This window comes from Anolis sagrei, chromosome 1 (genome assembly GCF_037176765.1).
Source record: "Anolis sagrei isolate rAnoSag1 chromosome 1, rAnoSag1.mat, whole genome shotgun sequence".
Lineage (NCBI taxonomy): Eukaryota > Metazoa > Chordata > Lepidosauria > Squamata > Dactyloidae > Anolis > Anolis sagrei.
The window spans coordinates 196,382,766-196,402,758 of NC_090021.1; the positions used below are offsets into that span (position 1 = coordinate 196,382,766).

Below are 19,993 nucleotides of genomic sequence, written 5' to 3' on the forward strand. Positions count from 1 at the left end.
ACAGTAAGAGATTGGGGCAGGATTTGGAATTCCACCTGCCATAGAAGCCATGGAATGACTTTTTAACATACTAAATGATACATAGAGTAATGGGTGTTGCTGAACGTCAAACCTATATGACTTACAACCTAACACCAAAAATCACCTCTGGCTGCTCCTAACTTTGGGGATCAATTTTAAGAAAAATTCAAATGCTACACATGATATGGTTTCTTCCTCAACTCAACAGCTTACACGCAAACTGTGTGCATAATTTCTTGAAACCCACATGCCAATGCCACACTCTGAAAGATGAACTGTTTGCTTTCTACTGCTCCAACAAATGGGCTTGTCTCCCTCATGAAAATATGTTAAATCAAATGAAACCTACTTACTTTTTGGAGGGTGCAGATCTCAATCAGCACGAGTTAGATAGAGCGCTGCTGCCTCTCTGGGAAGGAAATGTTCTTTTTTATAGTCCTCTTTCCACATAGACTTTTTTTCCCTTTTGGTTTTCTTTGTAAGACAAAGTTCCCAGTCCCCTGAATGTGCAGTCTAGTGGAGACCAGCTCCACTGAAACACACACCTCTCCCTTCTCTCAAGCAAGTCGATGGAGACAGCTGGTTTTATTTTAGCCCTGCCTGTACAACATGGCACCTGGCACCTATTTTTAGGGTCTGAGGCCTGCAGTGCCTGTGCCTGAGTCAACTACTCATTTGAGAAACCCGTTAGTAAAGGCCGTCTTATAGTGTCCTTTTGTCATATCTCTATGTGTGGCATAACCACTTGTCCAGTCAATCAAACTTTCACTTACCTAAGCCTCTATTCATTTCTTCATACGTGCTTTGAAAAAATGAACCAGAAATCAAATCAGTCTTACAAAATACACATACCTCATTCCCTTAACCACACACACTACCTTATTTTCTAAGGTAACTTGAACCATTTATTTTCAAATAAAAAGTCCATTTATATAGAGTGGCACATTAAGGTATCCAAATATGGTAGGAAAAAACACAACAGGAGCTGGTAAATCAAATTAGTCCTGAAATGGAGTAGAAGGCTGGGGTTTTATTTCAATTTAAGCCAAAGCTCACATCCAGAACCTGACTTAGTGCTGGTGTCTACTGAGTAGCTATATGTGAAACAATATATCTAAGATAACAGCAGAAGGGACTGTTTTGGTCAACAAAACCATCGCCGTATTGCAATGATACCTTTTTTGGCTACCCAAAAGATACAAGAGGCATGACAATCATTTTCAAAACTCTGAAGCTTCTTCATCAGGCAAAGATGATTCATAAAAAAGCATGTGGAGGGAGGGGAGTGATGGTGCTGCAGTCATTGGATCTACATCAAAGCATATTCATAACTTTGTTTTGCTTTAGGTCATAGGGTTGCCAGTTCAAGATCCCTAAGCTCTGAGGTTTGTGAGTCAAAACTTGAAACCTAGGAATGTCCCTTGGTGATGTCAGTAAACATTATGAATAAAGTTTCAATCACAGTTGCACACAACTTGCCATTCACATGCATATACAGAACATATTTCCATATTTAGAAATTAAAACAGAATTCTTAGCTAAAAGGACTGTTTCTAGATCAAGTGTAATTAGCAGATTATTCCTTCTCAACTATTTGGGCAGAAGGATAGAAACACTTATCCTTCTATGTCTAGCCAAAACATTGGTACAGCACAGAGTGCCCTGACATTGCAATGACTGGAAAGAAATACCCCCAGAGAGTCTTTATCACATCATTGAAGAGTGCTGCTGGTCTTCCTCCTCCTAGAAATGAACTCATTGCTTGTTATTGATGAGTAAAACCCACGAATAGCTTGCAATCCACAATGTTCCTGTCACATACGCTGGTGTATCGGATCCCTTCCATTTTTGTACTTCCCCTTGCTATTCCTGACTTGTTGGTTTTCTGTTTAATTAATATTTAACAGGTACATTTACCATTATTTTGCTTTTCATGTCTGAAATTGCAAAATTGCTAAAAAAAATGGAACAGTGCAAATGCAGCAAAGTGAGGTTACGAGAGCATGCTGAAGTGTGATTACGGTACCAAGGATTCTCAAAGCAGCACAATGATGACAATGAACAGAAGTATGATAATAAAGGTACTCATCCCAGTATGTATCTGCTGTCTATCATAATGCAACCTACATGGAATAGTGGCTTTGTGTGATGAAGCCTTTTGCAGCACAGATCAATTAAATCTTGGAAACTATAGCAAGTTTCTGCTCTACTAGGTGAGTTAGTGATTTGCATACCCCCCTTCCTCTTATGCAGAATTTAGCTATACATAACTGAATAATTTATAAGTCTCCCACTTGAAGATGGCCCATGAGAAGTGGTAAATCAACACCAGGTCGTGAGACAAAGCTACCCTATGAATTTGTCACCACTCTGTATCACGAGAGACCACACTGAACACCACAATTAGTATTGGAATCCTCTCTAAAGTGAAATGTGTAATGATGGTAAAGGCAGTCATCAGGGAATATATCTGAGGAATACTAAAGGGAAACTGCTCTGGGACCTGAATAAGCCAAACACAATAGGTCTTTGGTTAGATCCAACACAACCCATAATTAGCTCATATACACTTTGCCACATTAATACTTTAGCAGTCCCTAACTTCTCTCCCTCCCCTCTGCTTGTAGGAAAACTTGCACTGCCTTTCTACTTGCTTGTATTATTTATTTATCACCTCCCTTGAGCCCCCAAGGCGATGTACAACAGATAAAAGCATTATTGAAAACATTGAGTATAAACATATAAGACAGATACCATATTATTTAACAGCAGATTAAAACAAATTCTTGAACAATAGTTTAAAAACCACCATGAGTGAAAACAGCTAGAAAGTCCACTCTTGGTTTTAAGGACTGAAAGCTACCTGAAATATTACTCTTGTAGTTGTTTACTTGAAGCTCAAGGGAAGTGCAGCCAGTCTGATTTCCTCTACAAGGGAGTTTCACAGTTGGGGTGCCATTACAGAGAAAGCCCTGTTATGGGTACTCTGTAGCAACCCAGCCTCTCTGGGCCCCTCCACATAGCCCTATATCCCAGAATATCAAGGCAGAAAATCCCACAATATCTGCTTTCAACTGGGTTATCGGAGGGCGATTCCAGACAGCCATTTATCCCATGATTATTCACATTTTAAAAATGCGGGTGTTCCTGGGGGGCTGTCTACACCCACCCCAGAAAGCGTGCGATCCCCCCCCCCCACCCGCTCTCTGGAAAACTGTGGGAATGGTCTCTGGATTGCAGTCCAGACACCAGAAAAAGTGGGTTTATCCCGTGCCTTCCAAGAAGGCATGGAATAAATCCACTATCTAATTAATTTGCTACAAACCAGGGTTTTTTTTGGCTTGTAGTGAATTAGTTCAGAACTGTCCAGAACGTTGTCTGGACAGCCCCTTCTTTATTGTGGGAGCTACTGCAATAAGGGTACTGTCTGGACGCACCCTGAGTCCACATTCAACTAATGTGGGATTTTCTGCCTTGATATTCTGAGATATAGGACTGTTTGGAAGGGTCTTTTGCTGTGGATAAGTATTAATTTAAAGCACAGTCAGCCTTCTACATTTGCTGGATATCCGCAAAGGTGAAAAACTGGGGTAAATACCTGTTTTACCTTAACCTGAGAGAACACCTTTCTTGGAATCTCTATGTTTTCCACAATGATCATAGAATCGTGCTGGAAGGCTTAGGTCTTTCCACACAGCTGTATAAAATCCACATTGAACTGGATTATGTGGCAGTGTGGACCCAGATAATCCAGTTCAAAGCAGATATTGTGACTTATCTGCCCTGATATTTTGGGTTATGTGGTTGTATGGAAGGGCCCTTAGACATTCCTAGGGAGATATCCTCTCTAGGTTCTGCAGATGGTCAACCTCTAATTTCAGTCATACTGAAGGGCCTAGTGATTCCTAGACAGATAATTGTAATGATATTCATAAATAATCCAGTCCACAAAAGTGGAGGGATGACGTTATGAGCAACAGCCAAGAGAAACTAAGGAAGCTGGGCATATATTCTATCTGGGTACATAGTCTAACTGGCCATATGACTTCCAGAAAAGAGGGCAACAAATCCTCTCTAGTAAAAAAAATTAAGGAGCTACCTAGCGTGCTGAACCTTATCCTCCCCTCCTTTAAAGTTCTGACTAAAAATCAAAGCAAATCCACTGCTTAATTGACACTGAAGCATCAGCAACCAGTTATCTAGATGTATTAGATGTATCTAGATGCAGAACTACTTAATGCCTTCTTTGCCTCGGTCTTCTCACAAAAAGAGAGTCTTCAACCTCAGCAAGATGGAGTGGATGAGGGTTTGGAGGACATCCAACCCCAAATTGGGAAAGAAGTCGTTCAGGAATACCTGGCCGCTCTTAATGAGTTCAAGTCCCCAGGGCCAGATCAACTACACCCCAGAGTATTGAAGGAACTAGCGGAAGTCATTTCGGAACCATTGGCAACCATCTTTGAGAGTTCTTGGAGAACGGGAGAAGTTCCAGCAGATTGGAGGAGGGCCAATGTGGTCCCAATCTTCAAGAAGGGAAAAAAGGATGACCCAAACAACTACCGTCCGGTCAGCCTCACGTCGATACCGGGCAAGATTCTGGAAAAGATTGTTAAGGAAGTGGTCTGCAAACACTTAGAAACAAATGCAGTCATCGCTAATAGTCAACATGGATTTATCAAAAACAAGTCATGTCAGACTAATCTGATCTCTTTCTTCGATAGAGCTACAAGCTGGGTAGATGCAGGGAATGCCGTGGATGTAGCGTACCTGGATTTCAGTAAGGCCTTCGACAAGGTCCCCCATGACCTTCTGGCAAGGAAACTAGTCCAATGTGGGCTAGGCAAAACTACGGTGAGGTGGATCTGGAATTGGTTAAGTGGACGAACACAGAGAGTGCTCACTAATGCTTCCTCTTCATCTTGGAAAGAAGTGACAAGTGGAGTGCCGCAGGGTTCCGTCCTGGGCCCGGTCCTGTTCAACATCTTTATTAATGACTTAGATGAAGGGCTAGAAGGCATGATCATCAAGTTTGCAGACGACACCAAATTGGGAGGGATAGCCAATAGTCCAGAGGACAGGAGCAGAATTCAAAACGATCTTGACAGATTAGAGAGATGGGCCAAAACTAACAAAATGAAGTTCAACAGTGACAAATGCAAGATACTCCACTTTGGCAGAAAAAACGAAATGCAAAGATACAGAATGGGTGACGCCTGGCTCGAGAGCAGTACGTGTGAAAAAGATCTTGGAGTCCTCGTGGACAACAAGTTAAACATGAGCCAACAATGTGATGTGGCGGCAAAAAAAGCCAATGGGATTTTGGCCTGCATCAAGAGGAGCATAGTGTCTAGATCTAAGGAAGTAATGCTACCCCTCTATTCTGCTTTGGTTAGACCACACCTGGAATATTGTGTCCAATTCTGGGCGCCACAATTCAAGAGAGATATTGACAAGCTGGAATGTGTCCAGAGGAGGGCGACTAAAATGATCAAGGGTCTGGAGAACAAGCCCTATGAGGAGCGGCTTAGGGAACTGGGCATGTTTAGCCTGAAGAAGAGAAGGCTGAGAGGAGATATGATAGCCATGTATAAATATGTGAGAGGAAGCCACAGGGGGGAGGGAGCAAGCTTGTTTTCTGCTTCCTTGGAGACTAGGGCGCGGAACAATGGCTTCAAACTACAGGAGAGGAGATTCCATCTGAACATGAGGAAGAACTTCCTGACTGTGAGAGCCGTTCAGCAGTGGAACTCTCTGCCCCGGAGTGTGGTGGAGGCTCCTTCTTTGGAATCTTTTAAACAGAGGCTGGATGGCCATCTGTCAGGGGTGATTTGAATGCAATATTCCTGCTTCTTGGCAGGGGGTTGGACTGGATGGCCCATGAGGTCTCTTCCAACTCTTTGATTCTATGATTCTATGATTCTATGATTCTATTATATATGCATGATTTTTCCCCATTGCTTTGCCTCTCAAAAAGTACTTCAAGCAATTAAAGCAATTAAAGCTGGTAGCAATTAAGGGCAATGATCCACCTTGATTGATCGCATGGTGCCTCATGGCTGCATTTTCACACATTTATGGAGAAAGAGCAGCTGTAATTATCATTGAAAAATCCAGATCCTGTGCTCTGAGAGTGGGGAGAAACAGCCTGTATTGTTCTTCCGCCTGTTCTTTTACTAAAGGATTAGGAGTCAAAAATTGCACCCAGGAGAAAAAGGGGAGGAGGGATCACTCCCAGATTGTAAATGGATGAGAAATCTGTCAGTTGCAGATCTTAAATTCAATCAGACAAAATAATCTGGAAGAACACCTCTATCTCCTGTGGAAATAAAATGTCAGGCAGGAGGGCTTCCAAATATACATAAATAAATGAACAATATAAATCTAAATTTATATACAAAGACGGCAAGGAGCAAATCCTGCACACTGACATCAACCTTCTAAATGCTTGTCAGATTTAAAGAAATGCATGCAGTTGAATACTGCTGAAATAAATCCTCTCCGTTTATTGTACAAGATCCAAATTCTCTGGCCTGTGCCACAAAGTGGCATAAATGAGCAAGCATTCAGGGATGACATTGTTATAAAACCAAACTAAGGGCAAGGGGAACTCTCATCTATGACTCTTCACATTTTTCCGATTATGCTAAGCCAGCTAGTACGTGCCACCTTTGTTGATCATTTGCACTTTGTACTCTCTAAACAAGTTTAATTTCAAGGTTGATGGAAGCCATGCCCTGACATAAGTTAGGCTGGCTCGTTCCCTCCTGCTTTTCAAATCCTAACCTTCACTTCCTCTCAAAGAGTACAGCTAACAATATCCATCTCATGTCTTTTACAAGGCAAGAATGTTCTGCTTCTATTTTAGCTACATTTCCCGTACTCAAATACATTATCTTCACAAGCCAGAATTCCGGTTAAGAGTGAAACAAGATTAGCTTGGGAGTAATGGCTAATTAACAGTTGCTGACAGCATTTAAATTTTCTAAATTATGTCTTGGTGTGCTGGGCAGTTGTGATATCATTGCCACCGCTAGCAAAATGCCATGATCCTACATCTTCAAAACAGCAGCAGGCCCTAAAACACAACATTGGCAAAAGTGGACACTGCACACCAACAATCACTCCCACTGCCAGTCATCTGCAACATTGTAACACACCACCAAAGTAATCATGCAGAGAAAGCACAAAGGTGGCCCTGATAAGAGTGTATAATTTCCCAGCACCTCACAATTCAATCTGCCCAGATGGTACAGTGAAGAATCTTGCATCTTCATTCATTCATCCAATTTATGTCATACTTTGTCCCACTAAGGGACCCAATATGGCTTGCAAAATTTGAAACTCAAAGTTAACTTTTAAAATTTTCAACAACAGATAATTCATACCGCTCAAAACACAATTTAAAACATGATAAAAAAACTGGATAGCCCTCATGTATTCCACTATGTAATTTAAAAACCAACCAGATGTTTGCCTAAATATACTTTGCCTTCACTTCGGGAAGAATGTGGGTGGGGTTTGTTGTGAATCATCTGAGGACACTAGCAAGCCCTAGCCAAAAGCACCAAAATGGGGCTATTTGCCCCATGTGAAGAGGTCCTTGCTATTTGCTGTGTTTTCATTTCCTAGGGAACTTTGTCTTTTCTTTGGCTGCTGAAATTGCATTTTTAAATGCTCAACTGATGAAAGGGGAGAGATTTCTTACTGGAGGAGGTAATGGTTTGGTTTTACCTCTCTGTAGTTACACTCCCAACCACCTTCATGTTACAAAATGGTTCCTTCTACACTTAAAAAAGGCCAAGTGGCAAACATGGCAATATTGCCCCAAGTATCTCAAAAATGGCATTAATGGATCTCTTACCCATCTCTGTTCTAAAATGGCAATAACATTTGACCTAAGGGCCAAGCCTTTCTACTAGATACAAAAAACCTTCTGCTTTCAACTCCCTTTTGCTTGCATTATAAAAACCTCCCCCTGTGAATTAGCATCATTACACAAAGTTAATTTGCACTCCAGTGCAATAGATTTAAGACCTATACAAAATAATCCACTGAAATATAATTCCAGGATGGGATCAGTCTTCCATTACAGATCATAAACTCCTTGTATAAATCTTTACCTTCAAAGCCCTTGAGGCCTGGGAACAGATTTTTACTGCCTATAAAATCTAAACAAAAAAGTCATTCCCCTTACAAGTATCTGTGACCAAATTATCAAAACACCATTATTCATAGTTAGAAAGTAAATCTGTATACTTTCTTTACAGGATAAAAAAAAATCAAAACTGAAAAACTAAATGGAGCTACTTTTTATGAGTAACAATGGCTTATTACCTGGCTTTTAAATTTTAGTGTTTAACTCTTATTAGTCCCAATTTTTAAGTTTTGTTTTTAAATGTTTATTTGTCAAAACATACATTTTTTAATTGTGTGATGCCTAATTTGTTGCATTGTACCACTACTGTCTGATGTTATCTAATATGTTATTATTTGATTTATGATATATTTGCATTTTTGATCACACTTTACATCATTGAATGTTTGCCACTGTATGTTGTGAACCATACTGAGTCCCCAATGGGGAGATAGGGCAGGACAGAAATAAAGTTTTTATTATTATTATTATTATTATTATTATTATTAATCCTGAGGGGAAAGCAGCATTTTGTTCCTGTTGTATTCCATGGGACTTTGGCCTAGGGGATCAACATGGTGTCCCTTTTGAGGGTATGCCTCTAAATGCATCTGCAAACTTCATCCACATTGGTAATCCCATTACACATTGAGCTCAATTCCTTGGAGTGTGCATCACCGCAAGACAATGACAGTTGGAAGCTTTTTGTTGGTTGACTCAAAAGATAAAACAGTGCCTCTTCCATTCCATGTACACAATCTGAACAAATTGCACCTGAGCCTTAGGCTGCACCTCCGCTAATGCTAAGAGGATGGATTACATTGAAGAATGACATCACTTTAACTGCCATGGCTGAATTCTATCAAATCCTGGGAGTTGCAATTTTACAAAGTCTTCTCTGCCAAAGAGTGCTGGTGCCTCACTAAAGTACAAATCTAATGAGTTTATAGCATTGAGCCATGGTAGTTAAAATGGAGTCACTGTTTTTAAAATTGTCTACATTGTACAGTAGATGTACCCTTAGTTTGACACTGGTGACAAGACCCTGTTTTCCACTGAATTTGGGGGCAGCAGGGAAGCTTAGGATAGTGTGCAGGAGGCCCCTGGGCATATACTTTTCTGTCTCCTCCATCTCCCTCAGTTGACACAGCCTGAGGCAGCTGCCTCACCGGATTTCATGTTAGAGACTTTGCTGTTGTCATAATTATTAACAGAATATATATCCATCTTACCCAGGCTCTACAGACAAGGAAGACCCACAGAAGGAAATATTAACATGAAAAAGTACATTTTGAAGGATTTCTGTTACCAGGAATAGGAAGGAAGCTTGTGGGAGAAGGATGCTGAAACTGGGGTGCAAGCTGATTTATCATATCGGCATTAAAAAAAGGAACTGTTTGAGCAAGCTTGAATCTAAACTCACTGAGAAGAAATAAGAAATTTCATTTTTAGTAAGCAATCTTTCAGAGCAGGAACACACTTGGCCACATTGCTTTTAACCTCCAACACCATTAATGGCTTTTGTTTTTGCTGCTTGATTGTTCTTTTCTCTACAGCATATAAAGAAAAGCCATGTCTGCAGTTAGGAAACTACAGCAGTTAACCAGAAAGCTGTCAGTGGAGAGCATTGCAGAACAACAGCAACAGTATCATCTCATCATCCACACTATGGGCCTTTTAGCACTGAACAATAAATTCCTTTCCACTCAGTCTATATTTCCCAGGATGGGAAATAATACAATACCATATTGTGTAGTTTTGAATGTGGCAAACCAGTGTTTCCCAGTTGTTTGTAACTAGGGCTTCCTTTGTCTCCAGTTGTTTGTAACTAGGGCTTCCTTTGTCCCCAGCCATCATGCCCCAGACTGGAGGTGTTGGGTCACCTAAATGATGCCAAAATATCTCTTTAGCTTTCTGCCCCACAAGAAAATATGTGAGAGATCAGGCCATTTGATCTAGCATCAGGTTTCCAATATCTCTAACTCGCCAGTTCTAAAAGAGCCCATGATAAACAGAGAACAGTTTCAATCCCATTATTTTCCTCCAGAGTCAAACTGTCACAATACCTGCAAATTCCCTATGGCTATTATAACGTATAGTATGCAAATATTCTGTTCTTCTGTCATTTCCAATAGTTGTTCTTGGCGGCAATAGAAACATGTGGCTATCCCAAAGAACCCCAGATGGTACAAGGAGATTGGAGGAACAGCAACCAGCAATGAAGGGGGAAAATAAACAGTTGCTGAACCCCATAATGTCCAAACCTATGGGCCCATAAATGGGGGAAAAGGTGCCCATGGCCTGGGAAATCTTTATTGTGAGGAGGAACAATCACTGGTAATGGCATATGCAAATTTGCAAAATAAAAAAAAGGAGCAATGGCTTATCCTAGAAAGTTTGGAGGTGCTAAGTAGCCATCTAAGGAAAATACATATGGAAGGGCTATACTTAAAGGAAGAAGGGCATACTAAACCAAAGAAACTGCAAAGAGCAGTCCAGAACATGTATGTATGTGGTGATCCAGATGTTCTTGTAACAAATTCTCATTCATCCTAACTTACATAGCCTGTGATGGTGTAAGATAAGAGCTGCAATACACCAAAATAAGAAGACTGCAGCTACCACCTCCCAGTTCAAAGCCAACTAAGGCCCCTTCTGCACTGTCATATACTTCAGATTATCTACATTATCTAATTTGAACTGGAAACTACAAGTTGCTTCTGCTTCAGATTATCTGCTTTGAACTGGATTATACGAGTCTACAAAGCAAATAATCTGGATTTCACATGTCAGTGTATGCTAGCTGTCCATCCCCACAGTCAAATACCTTCAATAAATTGACAGCACATGTTGCAAAGGAGAATTCCCTTTCTCTTTCTTATTAAACCTAAGGATAATGCATCTCATTGGGCAATTACCACCCGCACATTCTTGTGTTGTAGGAGAGAAGGAAAACCCTCTTTATCCTCTTTTTCCATAGAGTGTATACACTATAAACTTGATGTCTTCCTTTAATTGTCTTTATGTTTCTAAGCAGTTTCGCGTTTCCTTTTACCGAGAGCATTCCAGACTCATTTTGGCTGTCCTTTCCTGCACTTTCTCCAGGAATCCAGCATCAGCACCGCTGTGAACAGACGGAAGACATTCAAATGCACTTTGAAAGCTGTGCAGGCGGTGAAGCAATATCTTGACTCTTCACCTTGTCGTACTTCTGTCAGAAATCAACATTAACAGCTCCAAGCAGACAAAATAATAGGCTTATTCATAGGTGTAGCAAGAAGAGGCAAGTGACTGAAAACCAAAAAGAGAGCAATGTTCTGCAGATACTGAAAGTACGGCTTCATATGAAGGAGAAGAGCTTATGCTGTAAGCCAGGAAGTTTCTCAGTTCAGCCATATAATTCAATATACCACATCCCTGAAATCAGCTCTCTGCTTCAGCACCCTTCTCTGTTTCACCACATCTATAAGGGAGTTTGCTCTTCTGCCTTTTTGTTTCTGGGTTCTTCTGGCAGTTTTACTTCTAAAAGTTTCTACTGCTAAGAGGATGGATTGCTCTCTCATGGGCACCTGCATTATCAGTAGCTTAGGAACTTCCACATCAATGATTAATTTTTATTCTGTAGCTTGGAAACTTCCAAGTGAATACATCTGATCTCCATATCCATGGTTTCTGCATCCATGGATTCAACCATCCATAGCAGAAAATATTTTTTAACCCCAAAAGCAAACCTTGGTTTGGCCATTTTATTTAAAGGACACCATTTTACTCTGCCATTTTATATAATGGGACTTGAGCATCCATGGATTTTGGTATCCACAGTGGGTCCTGGAATCAAACCCCAGCATTTACCAAGGGATCAATACAATGGCTCTGCCTGTGCCAGAAGTTTCAGATTTGGACATTCGAGATGGATTGACTGGGCCTTTCTGAATTGCCAAGAGTATTGAATACAAAACCTGAGCTCTGAAGTCACCCTGTATTTACAGCCTCATGGGATTTCAAGTCATTCTGTGAAAGCCATATTGTTGCTATAATTTGGTTAGTTTTCCATGCATACATATTTCTACTGTCACTTTTGTTTTCCTGTATTTCTTGCTGTATGCCCCTGTTCCCCTCTTGTGGTTCTAGAGTTCTCTTGGCCTGCCTTCTGGCCTGGAACTCTGTTCTTAGCAGGTGAGAATTTGCCCCTTGTTGCCTTAGAGTCCAGGAATGTCCTATAAGACCCATAATCCTCCTTATTGAATAGAATGGAATAGTTTAATTGTCATTGTACATTATACAACAAAATTAAACAGATTAAATTAAATTAAATAGATGTGTGTGGTTGTAGTCTCCCTGGTTGAATTGGACAAGTGGTAGGAAGAACTTAGTAGTCCTTAAGCCAGGTATTGCACTATCTTTGACTTTTTCAGGCAAAAAAGGAAATTAAATTGCTGATCTTGAAAGTCTCTAAGAGAGGTGCTTCACTTTTAAAACTGACCACACCTCTCCTCCACACTGTTCCACTTACAAACCTTCATATTTCAAAATCAGGAAATTGGCTTTCTGCAGCTTCCTAGCATTGTTATAGTTTGGCATTTTGGGCAGTTCATGTGACTCCTTCAAATGCCGTGGGGCAGAAAAAAATGGCTCCCAAATTTGCTGAGATTGCCCATTCTTGGTGTAAAGCCAGAAATACTTCTTGGCTGAAAGCCATCTTTACAAAGGTCAGTACAGGCAGTCCCCAAGTTACAAACTTACCAATGGCTCATAGCTAAGAACAGGGGTGAGAAAACAGGAAGTGAGGGAAATCTACCCTAGGAAGGGAAATCCAGTCCTGAAAGAATTATCCTAAGGAAAAGGTGTCTCCACTGAAGCTTTATCACCAAGCCTTGTTTCCACAACAAGCCAAACTTTTCAAAATTCAATTATCACAGAGACAGAAAGCAAGGTGAAAACCTCTGAACAGGGGAACAAACAGCAAAACAAATGCCACAGGGGTGTCAACCCTTCCCTATGCTATCCAAAGCACACATAGATGTGTGTATGTGTGTATACACACACATGGCTGGAGTTACACTTAAAATGTATTTGTTTTGACATACATACTAATTCAGCTTATGAGCAAACCTATAGAACCTATCTTGTTTGGAACTTGGAAACTGCCTATATTGCTAATATTCCTTAAGGTTTTGCTGAAAGGTTTACTGGAGCAAATTCCTAAGGTGGAATGTCTCAGGAACCTGATCTTTACAAGCAATGTATTATAGGACCAGAGTTTGTTCATCTGCCAGACCTCACAAAAGGTGATATTAGAACTTTCTTTTATTTTTGTGTGAATTGTTTATATACTGCATATTTATTCTGTATATTACTTGTACGTTTATTTTTATTACTGATGTGTTTGACAAGTTTATTGCCTTATGGTGTGTTGACTGTAATACAGACTTTGACTGAAAAGATGAATCCTTCGATTTCTTAGCCTAGAGCTATGCTTTGGGTACCAGAAGTCGATAGAGCTTCAGTTCAGACAGAAATATAGATTTGTAACGTTCTCATATTACTCCATTCTTGCATTGTGATTCCCCTGTAACTGCCATGGTACCTTCAATGGGATTTTGGGTCTTAGAGTTTGGTGAGGGACTTACTAGGAATTCCAAACACCTCTCACCAAACTGCCAATCCCAGGATTTCATGAGATGTTTCCATGGGGTTAGAATGGATCACAATTCTAGAATTGTGTAATATGAAAAGGTTCCAGGAGTATATCTCTGTGTGAACTGTAAAATACATACTAGAATTGCATAATGTCAACAAGCCCTTGGTTTCATAATCCAAATTTTCTTGATTTCTTTACTGTTCTTTATTTACTAGAAATGGCAAACAATTGGAAGGCAAAAACCCTTGTCAGTCTACTGCAAGTCATTTCATGAGCATCCAGGTCTATCTCTTCCCACTCCTTCCCTGAGGGAATTAAGTGTAAATGATGCATTAAGACGCTGAAAATCAAGTGAAAAGAAAGACAGAATTAAATTTCTGAGCAATGACACTGTTGATTATGAACAGATTCTGCTTAGCTATGGTTGTCCATTTCCACCTCTCATGTATATGAAACTAAATATATGAATACTTTGATTCATTACTACTAAAAAAGACCATTTTGAAAACAAAATGTTCATTTCCATGATGCAATAGCCACACAATAATTCTCTCAGAGCACAGATGAGTAATACAAATGTCAGCATATTCTTCACTACATGATTTAAGTGTCCAGTTTGGCGTGTCATCAAGTGAAATATGGGTTGTTTTCAGCTTGAATTTCATAGTTTATGCTACAGCATATGAAATCATTTGGCTAAAAATGCAGCTTATTACCCCTTAGATGTTGACAGCCTAGCTATTATAAATATCAGCAAGCCTGTTAGAGCTCTTCAGGACCCTGATATATGAGTCTTCCTTGTAGAAAATATGAGAAAAACCTCTTTTTAAATACTATGTTTCTGAGAAAAGTATATTTTCCTAGTGGGAATTCCAGCAAATATGTTTGGACAGCTCTAGAGCCCAATGATCTAGCTAATGCAGAAATAAGATTCAGTTTGAGCACATCTCTGACAGGTTTCCATTCCCTCCTCATTCACCTTGCCACTTTCCTTGCTGAAGATTTACGTGGCTCATGACAAGAAATAGTGCTTCCCTAAAGGAAGATGGATCAAGGTTGATCAGGAGATTTCACCACTGTGCATAAGCAGAGCAAATCAAATTGACTTCGTTAATCTTATTTTGCTGGCATTCATATTTACAGGTCTTAATGCAAAATGGGAGATGCTGCTGTCCATGCCTTGTGGGATAACCCACTTTGCCTAATTTGAGGCGTCTGAGAGTTGATGATATCCACAGCATTCTTCTTTCTCATTTGGTTGTCATTTCAGGGTGCATCTACACAGCCAGATTATTTGGCAGTGTAGACTCATATATTCCAGTTTAAAGCAAATCATCTGGGTTCTGAACCTGGGATATAAGGCAATGTAGATCCAGCCTCTGGCCCATTCTACACTACCATATAAAATCCAGATTATCTGCTTTGAACGGGATTATATGGCAGTGTAGACTCATATAATCCAGTTCAAAAATGGTAATGTGGATTGTCTGCTTTGATAATCTGGATTATGTGGCAGTGTAGAATCCATAGATAAAGTCCTAGTATATACAATAGCACAGTAAAACAGTGCCCCTTGTATAAAATGGCAAAATCAAGGCTTGCTATTTGGATTTTTTGTGGGGAGGGGATAATATTTTCAAGCTATAAATGGTGGAATCTGTAAAAGTAGAATCCGTGGATACAGAGGGCCAACTGTATAACCATAAAAACACAACTTGACATTTATAGTCTTGCCAAAGAAAAGGGAGGGGAAAGTACTATACGTTTCTCTATACAGAGAGAAATGGTGAAGAAGTATCAGGGAGAAGGCAAGGGCCAGATGATGGTATATATCACCAACCCACTGATATGAATGGTGCTTTCTTCTTTTCTCGTAGAACTATGGAGTTGGAAGAGAGCACAAGGGCCATCCAGCCCAACCTCATTCTGTCAAGCAGGAATACTCAGTCAACTGCTAAACACCTCTTACTATCAGGAAGTTCCTTTTGATGTTCAGGCAGAATCTCCTATCTTGTAGTTTGAATGCATTGCTCCATGTCCTAGTTTCTGAAGCAGCCGAAAACAAGCTTACTCCATCTCCAATATGGCATCCTTTAAAATATTTAAACATGGCTATTATGTCCTTTCTGAATTTTTTTCTTCTCCAAGCTAAATATACCAAGGTCCCTGAGGTGCTCCTCATATGGCTTGGTTTCTCATTGAATTAACATTCTGCACAATTAATACAATCTCAGTAAATTTAGCAGGACTTTGTGCACTTCTGCCTGTAACTCTTCAACAAGAGATCCTTATTGTTCTTCAACAAAAGACCGTTATGATTGCTTTATATTGAGAAGTTATATTCTACTGTGACTGATCTAACCTCCTGCCACCCCTCTTCAGAAAGATTTTTTCACAAAAGGCAGGCCCACTCATGTAGAAACAAGAACCCATGGCAATGAAGCCAGTGAAATTGCTGTTATGATGAAGTCATCTAAAGTTATTGACTTGTCAGATTGGTTGAGGCAGCCGATTGGTCAGTCAGTGCCCCCTCCCTACTCAGTGACCAGAAAAATATATCTGTCACTGAAAGTCACTTGATGTCACTACTTGTGAGATACAGGTTGCTTTGGTTGTTTGCAGCTTGTCCAACTAACTTCCCATGGGTGAATATCCAGTCACTTCAGTTTGGCACACCTAGCTTCAAGAAGTCTATTCTGCCTTGGTTAGACCACACCTGGAATACTGTGTCCAATTCTGGGCACCACAATTTAAGGGATGATTTTGAGAAGCTGGAATGTTTCCAGAGGAGGGTGACTAAAATTATCAAGATCTGGAGAATAAGCCCTATGAGGAGCAGCTTAAAGAATTCATGTATGGCCTGTAGAAGAGAAGGCTGAGAGGAGACATGAGGATCATGTGAGGGGAAGTCATAGGGAGGATGGAGTAAGTTTGTTTTCTGCTGGCCTGGAGATTTGGACACTGAACAATGGCTTCAAACTAAGGCAAGGAGATTCCACCTGAACATTAGGAAGAACTTCCTGACTATGAGAGCTGTTCAGCAGTGTGGTGGAGGCGCCTTCTTTGGAGGCTTTTAAATAGAGGTTGGATGACCATCTGTTGGGGGTGCTTTGAATGCATTTTTCCTGCTTCTTGACATGGGGTTGGACTGGATGGCCCCTGAGGTCCCTTCCAACTCTATGATTCTATTATTCTAAGATACTACTGGATTATCTCTTCCCCCTTCCAATTTATCCTCCTAACAATCCTGTAAGTGCATCTTCAATGTAGAACTACTATGGTCTGATGTGGTGGGAGAGAGAACGATTGGCCCAAGGTCACACAGTGAGCTTCATGCCTGAATGGGAATTTGACCCCATGTTTCTCTAGAGTATTGTGATTCGGGAAACACTATGCTTACTTGCTCTCCTTATGTACATTTAATACTGGATGGTGCATTAAACTACTATTTTTTTCAAGTCTGGTTTAGGCAATGTTAGGTTGGATGTAAAAATATATTAGCTAATTATACAGGCTATATCCCTATGCAGTGAAAAACAGGGGAATTCTTTACAGTGACTTCAAAACAACCATCTTGAAACTTCCAAAACATAAAACAGTATCTGTACTTGGAATCAAGTATTTGAGTTTTGTTCTTATAGCACTGGAAATTTATGGCAAACTCTGCAGTTTTTAAACAACCAGCTATTAACATTTAAATAGCATTTTCAAAACATTAATAAATCAAAATTACTTTGCAGAAACATGACACCATTCTGTCTCATTCTATCCTAAAATCATTAAATATATTTTAAAGCAATCATCTGAAAAAGAAAAGGTGGAATGCTCTTTCCTTCCTGAGATTGGAAAGCACAATTCATCCTTTTATTGAATGCAGCTTTGATTATACAGTCACCATTTTCTTGAAGTATTTTGATGATCAAGAGCACTCTTTAAGAAAGGCCCTGCACTATTTTTTAGTGAAGGAATTTACATGTTGTTCTGTTTGAAGCTGGGAAAACTGTCTTGAAGAGAACAATCAAAGTTGTTCTTGCTTGCATTTTATTTATTGCAAAAAACAAAAAAAAAATCCCCAACAACAACAACAACCTTCCCCAAACATTATGCTACTGAAATCTGCCTTTCAAAATTACAGGATGTCAAATACATTCTTACTTTACAGCATCGAATGCAGGTTTCTTTAGAAGCCCATCCATTTATTATCATATCACTTCACTTTGAATCTCTGTCGGGAAGGGGTAAAATCCCTCACATAATGTTTTACTGTCTTCCTTGTTCAATATATGGCATGAAAGCAAGAAATCAGATCAAAAAGTGTTATGCTAACCTTCAGCGCTGTTGTTCAGAGCATTTTCGGATGACATCTTGTCAAAAATTGTTTTGCCACCTTTTGCTTCTGGGTCTTTCACAGCAATGATGGAATGGCTCCCAGGCTGATTTTTAAATGCTGGTGATTGCAAACTTCTCTCCATTTCTACTTCCTGTTGGAAAATATTAAGGGGATGTGTATTAAAAGCTATCAGGAGGAAACAGATGTGGTTCTCAGTGGGAGGAGGATGCAAAGAGGTGAGGGAGGGAGCAGTGGGGTTCCATGGCATGATTGATGTTTTCCAATGTGCTTCAGGGTAAATCACTGTAACATTTCCGAGAGTAACAAATGTAGTTTTGCAGTCAGTTTACATTTCAACACCTAGAGGAACTGGGCGACCACAGCAGCTCTCATTTGGTTTTGCTTTTTTTCATGTGGCCCACATAACTTTTCCAGAAAGAAAGAAAAAAATCACACAGGGGAAAGTCACAAGAACAAGGGCCATGGTGTATTTTTTTTGAAAGATGTGGAAGTTTCAATCTCACTTGCAGGCACTAGTCCAAAGAATATGTTGGCCTTGGATGCAATGGCTACTTTACAGGTTAATTTTACAAGTAATTGGTTCCTGTTAGCCATGCTAATGTTTTTAAAGCAGTTGGATTAGTATGTTTTATCATCATCATTATTCCATTATTTTGCAGTATCGTGGTTTTAACAGTTTTACATTGCTTATATGCCTTTATCTGTAATTATGTATATGATGGATCATATCTTATTTGATTGTATATGTGGCACTGAATATTGCCATATTGTAAGCAATTCTGAGTCCCCCTTGGGGTGAGAGAGGGGGAGGGGATATAAATATAGTAAATAAATGAATGAATAAATATCTAATTTTATTTCTTTACAGGGAAACTTAGGATTGATAATAAGAGTGGCACAAAGCTAGAAAATGTCTGTCAAAACATCATTTAAATTCTTTAAATGGCCTTTAAAAATCTCACTACATACCAATTACTGCATACCAATACAGTAATTTTGTTCACATTCGGTATGTCCCTTTTGACACAGAACTTCATTCTTCATTCTCCTAACAAACGGTAAACTTGTTTTTTTCCAAGTTCAGACTGCCAGTAGATGGATGAGTCACTAGTACTATTTAGCAAAGTAGACTAAAAACCTAAAACTTCTGTGATTCTATAACACTTAGCCATAAAGTGGTTTCAAACTGCATTCATTCTGCAGTGTAGATGTACCCTTGTCTCCCAAGTCATGCCTTGGATATGTAAGCCGCCCTGAGTCCCCTTCGGGGTGAGAAGGGCGGGGTAAAAGTAAACCAAATAAATAATAAATAAATTTGCAGTGTTATTCCTAGTGGTAAAGGAAGCAGAAAAGGGAAGGACTGAGCAAGTACCAAACTTAACCTGCTTCTAATAAAAAAGATCAGTTTCAAACATATTTGTAAAGTTCATGACTCATGACCTCATCACACAGGGTTTTTCACCTATCCTAGGATACTACCAAATTGCAGCCAGGGCAGAGCTTGCCGGAGCCTATCACATAACACAGGGCTATTTCTGGTGGGGTTCTGCCTTGGCTCTGTGTCAGCAGTGTGTTTAGAGGTTACTCTACTGCCCCATGGATTTGCCCACTCTCTCCTGGCTTATGGACCTCCATCTGATGAGGTCTTCACAATGCAATGTCAGACATGTCTGTTCCAAAGTAAGCCCTTCTCAGTTTAGTAGAATTTGTAACATTAGTAAATACAGCCTCAAAATGCCTATTTACCCTACCACCATCTCAAATGCAGCTGGTGGGAACGAAAGGGGGTAGCCTTCTCCGTGATTGTCCCCTCCAAAGATATCAAAACAGCTCCCTCCTTACCCTC

The 19,993-nt window shown here is 40.0% G+C and overlaps 1 protein-coding gene across 2 annotated transcripts in view; it reads right to left on the reverse strand.

Annotated features, from left to right (window-relative positions):
• XIRP2 (xin actin binding repeat containing 2) overlaps window positions 1-18,283 on the reverse strand; it is a 104,131-nt gene extending 85,848 nt beyond the window's left edge. The window contains exon 1 of one of the 2 annotated variants that reach the window (XM_060778396.2): window positions 18,124-18,283. In XM_060778396.2, the coding sequence (XP_060634379.2) occupies window positions 18,124-18,268 (145 nt within the window). In that variant the 5' untranslated portion in view covers window positions 18,269-18,283. Of the gene's footprint in view, window positions 1-374; window positions 463-18,123 lie in introns of those variants that run through there. The other variant, XM_067471837.1, reaches the window with a different exon arrangement.
• Window positions 18,284-19,993: the final 1,710 nt, after the last annotated feature.